This window comes from Berghia stephanieae, unplaced genomic scaffold, assembly GCF_034508935.2.
Source record: "Berghia stephanieae isolate SIO BIC M18660-M18661 unplaced genomic scaffold, UCSD_Bste_1.3 scaffold528, whole genome shotgun sequence".
NCBI classification, from domain to species: domain Eukaryota; kingdom Metazoa; phylum Mollusca; class Gastropoda; order Nudibranchia; family Aeolidiidae; genus Berghia; species Berghia stephanieae.
In genome coordinates, this window is record NW_027626711.1 from 10,001 (window position 1) to 16,825 (window position 6,825).

The window sequence follows — 6,825 nt, forward strand, 5'->3', positions numbered from 1 at the left end:
TGTTATTATGTAATTGTTATTAAGGGTTTTACGGCACTTGCAACACATTTAGGTTATATCAGCGCCAGTAAAAAGGAAGAAAATGGGATAGTAAAACTTTCTAGAATTACAATTGAAGCATCCAAGAGAAAATAAGACATAGGGGAACAGGGAACAAATAGGGATCAGATGTAGATTCCAAGAGCATATCACCAATGTACTTAGTTTGAGATCACCTATAAATCTCATCCGGACACAAGAACAAAATCCAACAAAGAGGAATACACTCAAATGCTTACATTATACATTAAAAAATAACAAATATACTAATACATAACAGAGAGCTGATTTACAAGGAAAAAAATATCATCTCCCAAAACAATAACTATGCATTTGACTGTTTCCCTCCCAGCCAGGACTCCGACCAGGGCCAGGAAAAAAAAACTAAGTAATCTCATTCCAAGACAAAGACAGAAAGCATGTTGGGAAAACAGATATAAGGGGATAGAAGACACAGTGTGTACTTCCCTGCCCGCTATGGGAGGTCAGGATCCCCACCCAGGACGCCAACTTCGAACTATCTATAAATGAATGGCATCCAATGACTCCTGACTGACTTGAGACCAATGAACTACAGCTGGTATTGGTCAATGATGTCCAAATTCATTTATAAGAAGGACCGTACAACGCACAGAGGGAAGTGGGGGTCCCGATAGCTCAGTTGGTAGAGCACTCGCTTCACACGCAGTCGATCAAGATCGATCCCGGGTGCAGTCGAGATTTTATTTTTTTTGCCCTCCGTCCATCTAGCAGTGAATGGGTAGCTGAGTCTGTTAGATTTGCCGGAAAGCACTTTACGATAGACTATTGTCCTAACCAAAGGATAGCAAGCAATTGCTCCATGGGCCTATGGCTCTGAAGGAAGGACAACGACAAAAGCAGAGTTAAACAGATTCAATTCAATATTCTATTCAAAATGATAGAAAAGAAGGTCAATTGCATCATGGGAAAAAGGCTATAAACAGTCATAAAGCAAAATGGGAGATCAGCAAATTTCATCAACATAATTTGAGAATTACGCCCTAAATCTTCAATAAAGCAAGAAGAAAAAAATGTGCAATAGTGAAATTAACAATTTTCAACATATATGTATTTAAGAAATTGAGTACTGAAATTTCAATAAATGGGTTTGTTTTTGCGGATATGTGTTATGTCTTTCACCGTCAAGAGCGGCACAATGTTGAGTCCTTGGAAAAGACTCTTTACCCATATTCTCTCACAGTACTCAGGCGTAAAACGAGTACCTGACCGTTAACAGTGTAGTCTCTGTCGGGAAAAAAAATATTGTAAAATCGTCTAACAGACGTCATTCATGTCTCGTCCTTCATGTTAAGTGTTGCTTTTGGTTAGGGTCCCCTTTGTAAAGGGCTTTGAGCACGCGTTTAGTGGATATTGCGCTACATAAATGCTCTGTGTTTGTATTATTTGGTAAAATTTCAGACTTGCAATGCAAAATTTTAGTCTCTCGGCTACACGCCTCTAAACTGTTACTGTCATTTTTCTCACACACCAGATAATTTCACACAATATTCGGAATGAAAAAATACCCCTTTTAAGTAAAATTAAGGGTTGCCTCCCCATTGTCATGACTCATTTTGACAAGGTCGCACACTTTATTCAATGGAACAATGTAAAATGAACGACAACAAAAACAACAAAGTCACGAGATTCAGCTATTATTCGTTATTTTGTCAAATTCTCTAAGGGGAGTTTTATTTCTTGTCTTCTCGACGCTTGAACTAAACTCTCACGTTACTTCCTCCCCCCCCCCCTTCTCCTCCTCCTCCTCCTCCTCCTCATCCTCCTCCCCCTACTCCTCTTCTTCTCTTCTCTATGGCGGCTATGTGGTCTAGTGGCATGGCACTCGTTTTCGGATCGGAAGGTCCTGAGTTCGAGTCTAGCTCGGCGCATAGTTGAGTCCTTGGAAAAGACCCTTTACTCACATTCTCTCACCGTACTCAGATGTAAAATGAGTACCTGGCCGTGAACAGCGTTGTCTCTGTCGGAAAAAAAAAATGTATTCTCGCCTAACATGTCTCGTTCTACATTTTAAATGTTGCTGTTGGTCAGACCCCTTGTAATGCGCTTTGAGCACATTAAGTGGATATTGCGCTATATAAAAGCTCAAGTTATTTTTTTTCTCTACAAATAACAACTAACTTTCCACGTTCATATATTATGGTGACTGTAGTCTTGTATTGTGCGGCTATGTGGTTTAGTGTGGCTCGACACTCGCCTTCGGATCGGACGGTTCCGGGCACAGACTATACAGAGGCCCCTCTCTAGTCTGTGGTTCTGGGTTCGAGTCCCGCTCTGAGCGGCGCATAGTTAAGTCCTTGAAAAAGGCTCTTTACTCACATTCTCTCACCGTAATCAGGTGTAAAATGAGTACCTGGCCGTTAAGATCGTTGTTTCTTTTGGGGAACCCCGCCCCCCCAACAAAACAACAATGCCATATCGCCTAACAGGCGTCATCATGTCTCATCCTACATGTTAAATGTTGCTGTTGTGGCTAGGGATCCCCTGTAAAGCGCATTGAGCACGTTTAGTGGACATTGCGCTATTGAAAAGCTCAAAGCTCAGGTATTGTGACGTACATTTTTTTACGAAAGCGCCAGAATATAACTATAAGTTAACGGAGATAATATACGAACGACACGACACGCTTTCTTACATGATGTCACGAAGAGCCCTGGATTCCTGCTTATCTTGGTCTTGAGAAGTCCCGGGATCTGTTTCGGCTGGCGGTTGGAGCCAGGGCCTCTCGTACCCTATGCCCACTGGACGAGGCAGTTGATAAAATGCTTTCTCGTCTTCCGCTTTGTGAAGTCTATAAAAATCAATATCAAATAATATTTCGTTTAAAAGGCTTTTAAGTTTTTTCAGAGTGATTGTACGATAACCATCCTTGAGAAAGTGAACGGTTGTCATAATGATGATGATTAAATGATCACGATGATGATGATGATGATGATGGTGATGATGATAACGATGATGACGACGATGATGATGATGATGATAATGATGACGACGACGATGATGATGATGATGATAATAATATCTAAATGTGACCTATCTTTTCCAAACTGTATTATGACAGAATGGATTAGATGCTAAAAATAGAATTTATCGTCAAAATTATAAGACCTTATTCAAGTCTCGATGTGTGATTGATGGATTAAGGTAGTCCTTCAGAGCCATAAAGGTTTCCCGGTTTCTCTAGCGTGAAACAAACAATAGCAATTGTCTGCTACCCTTAGGATAAGACGCTGGTCTATCGCAAAATACATTTCGCCAGATCTAACAGACCCATTCACTGCTGACAGGACAGGAGGATCAGAAAAAAAAACAAAAAAAAAACAAACAAACTTGAACAAACCAGGTATCGATCTTGGTACCCTTGCGTGTGAAGCGAGTTCTCTACCAACTGAGAAAACAGAGTGAATAGAATTTCTAAAAGCGACAAAAAGTGAAACGTGACGTTTCCGGCCTCTTTACTTTAATTTCATTTTTTGGGATCTAATTTCAATCCGGCATAATACCATTTTGACACGAAATGTCACAAATGTTAAGACTTAGGAAATTTAAGTCACCCTGACTTCCCTATTAACTCATTCAAGCCTAACACCGACTATATCCGTACTTTATCCGGGTTACTTTTACCCCCATGCTTATTTATTAATTTTTCCTGAGACAAATTATAGGCAGGGTATCAACGCTAATGTTTTTAGTTTTTACTTGTTAATGATAGTTGAATAAAACTATCTATTTAAATAGTCAATTTTATGCATTTTTTCCAGTTTTGAAAAGTAGCAAAATCTCCAGGATTGAGTGAGTTAAGTCAAACTTTAATAAAGCAAGCTAAAAATAAAACTCGAAGCATCGGGTACAGACATAATAATACCATGTCCTCAGTCGTACTTTGAATGACAACGTGAAATTGAATGTAAACTTCAATTTAATATAATATACGAAAACAGATAAAATGGACGTTTTCGTCTATTAAATTGAAGCTTGAATTCAATTTCACATTGTTATTATTTCTTATAAATTCTGTCATTCTAGAAACTCTTCGGTCGCCCAAGCTAAAAAAAGGATTTGGTTTGTCCGTCTGCGTTTCTGTAACGGTTTGAGTTTAACGGAAAGGGGTGTTAACCCTTTGCCAACCCCCAGCCAGGTGACCCAAAGATGGGGGAATCACACACCATGACAGAATTTATAAGAAGCTGATATACAGAGAAGTGGTAAGACCTGGAATGAGATAAAAAAGTTAGCTCAGGATAGAGAAGGATGGAAACTGTTTGTCTGTGGCCTATACCCTGACCCAGGGTGAAAAAGGCAATGATGATGATGATTTATTTCTTCGAGCTTCGAGCAGCAATATTTATATTATCCAGTCGTACTTTGGAAAGGCAGGCATTTAGTCTTGTTGTTTTGTTTTTAAGGGTTTTACGGCGCTTGCAACACATTAAGGTCATATCGGCGCCAGTAAAAAGGAAGAAAATGGGATAGTAAAAAGTTCTAGAATTACAATTAAAGCACAAAAGAAAAGGTGAGACAAAGGGGAATTGGTTCAAATTGGGAACAGATGTAGATTCCAAGAGCACACCGTCAAAGTACTTAGTTTGAGATCTCCTAAAAGTTTCATCCAGACACAAGCACATGTCCCAACTAAGAGGAATACACTCAAATGTTTACAAATCATATATTATAATATGTAAACTAAACATAATACAATGCATAACAGAGAGATGATTTACAAGGAAAAAAATATCATCTCCCAAAACAATAACTATAAATTCGACTGTTTCCCTCCCAAGCCAAGTAACTCCGGCAAGGGTCAGGACAAAACCAAGCAATCTCATTCCAAGACAATGACAGGAAACAATTGGAAAACGGGCATGGGAGGATAGAAGACACAGCATGTACCTCCCTGCCCACTATGGGAGGTCAGGATCCCCACCCAGCATTTAGAGTCTAACATTGTGGCCCAGAAAACTGGTTCTTTCCAATATCAAATCGATTAAAATGACCCACATCTTGGTAAAAAAACTCTCAAACCTGGGACTTCACGGAAGTCCTGAAGGAAGCCCCGGGTTTGAGAGTTTTCCTTGTTGTTGTTGTTGACAAGATAAGGGTAATTTTAGTCCATCGATATTTGAAGTGCGAGTTTTCTGGCCAAAATTTTAACCCTGTCCTTACCAACTATAGAAAAATCCTCACATTCGTTACGATACAACCAACATTTTTCTCATTCTGATTTCTCTTGTACATCACAAAATATAAATAAAAGCTTTCACTACAGCTATAAATTAATACTAAACATTGTGTTGTAGACCTCATTGTTACTTTTTTGTTTGAGTAATAATAGTCTGTGACCCGACGTCTCCAAACGGTATTATGTTGGGATGAACCAGACGCTTAAAAGTCTGATTACAGCTAAACTGGTCAAACATTTGAATTGTTGATATTTAGCATTCTAAAATATGATATCCATTCTCCTCAATAAAGCATAAAAGCTCAAAGTCAGTCTGATATTTCTGGATATGAATTCAATTTTCAGCTTCTTAATCATCCCGACTTAATACCGTTTTGAGGCGTAGGGTCACATATATCATACGCAGGATGTTTTTATTATCCTGATAACACGTGACTTCGGAATAAATCTATTTATTAATAGATTATGAAATTATGAAAATAGCTGGTAATGAGAGAGTTAAAGATATTGTCGTTTCAGCTAATCCACGGACTTACTTGAAGGCACGTTGTAGAAGATATCTTAACTTGACGGGCTGTTTGTAGAAAGAGTCCAGTCGATTGCAAAGCTTGTCTGTGTACGGATTAAACGATGTTCTAGGATGAGGCTTAGCGGCAGGCCTGTCACAGGGAAAAAACCCAAACAATTTGAGCTTTTATATAGAGCAATGTTCACTAACGTGCTCAAAGAGCTTTACAAAAGGTCTCTGGCCAACAGCAACTTTTAATATGTAAGACGGGACATGACGCCTGTCACTGTTAGGCGATATTACACGTTTTTTTCGGACAGAGACAACGTTGTGAAAGGCCAGGCACTTATTTTACACCCGAGTACGGTGAGGGAAAGTGAGTAAAGAGTCTTTTCCAAGGACTCAACTATGCACCGAGCGAGGCTCGAACCCAGGAGCTTCCGATCCGAAAGCGAGTGTCATACCACAAGACCACATAGCCGCACAAAGAAAGAAAAAAACCCCAAACAACTTGAGCTTTTATAAAGTGCAATCTCCATTAAACGTGCTCAAAGCGCTTTACAATGGTTCCCTGACCAACAGCAACAAGTTACACGAAGAACGAGACATAACGACGCCTGTCAGGCGATATTACAATTTTTTTTCCATGACATAGACAACGCTGTTAACGACCACGTACTCATTTTACACCTGGCTCGAACCCAAGACCTTCCGATCCGAAAGCGAGTGTCATACCTACCACTGGACCACATAGCCGCACAAAAATGAAGCTAAGAAAGAAAAAGAATAAAAAATTCTTGTCTTACTTTCCCGGATGGCTCTTGAGAAGGGCTTCAACTTGGATCTCCTAGAAACAAGAAATAAAAATGGCATTGTCATGGATATTGCGACAATTAATTATACCAAGTTTGGAACAATATGTGAAATATTTTACTTCTTACATCTGATGAGGAGGAGGGAGAATGGAGAAGGAGGAGGATGAGTTGGAGGATGAGAGGTAGGAGGATGAGTAGGAGAGATGGAGGGAGTAGGAGGAGGATGAGTTGGAGGATGAGGAGTA

The 6,825-nt window shown here is 39.5% G+C and overlaps 1 protein-coding gene across 1 annotated transcript in view; it reads right to left on the reverse strand.

Annotated features, from left to right (window-relative positions):
* The window catches only part of LOC144961992 (uncharacterized), a gene marked incomplete at its 5' end in the record, with an annotated part of 15,427 nt that extends 8,815 nt beyond the window's left edge, over nucleotides 1-6,612 (reverse strand). The window contains 3 exons of the mRNA XM_078894992.1: nucleotides 2,714-2,869; nucleotides 5,794-5,916; nucleotides 6,572-6,612. Of these exons, the coding sequence (XP_078751118.1) occupies nucleotides 2,714-2,869; nucleotides 5,794-5,916; nucleotides 6,572-6,612 (320 nt within the window). The remainder of the gene's footprint in view (nucleotides 1-2,713; nucleotides 2,870-5,793; nucleotides 5,917-6,571) is intronic.
* Nucleotides 6,613-6,825: the final 213 nt, after the last annotated feature.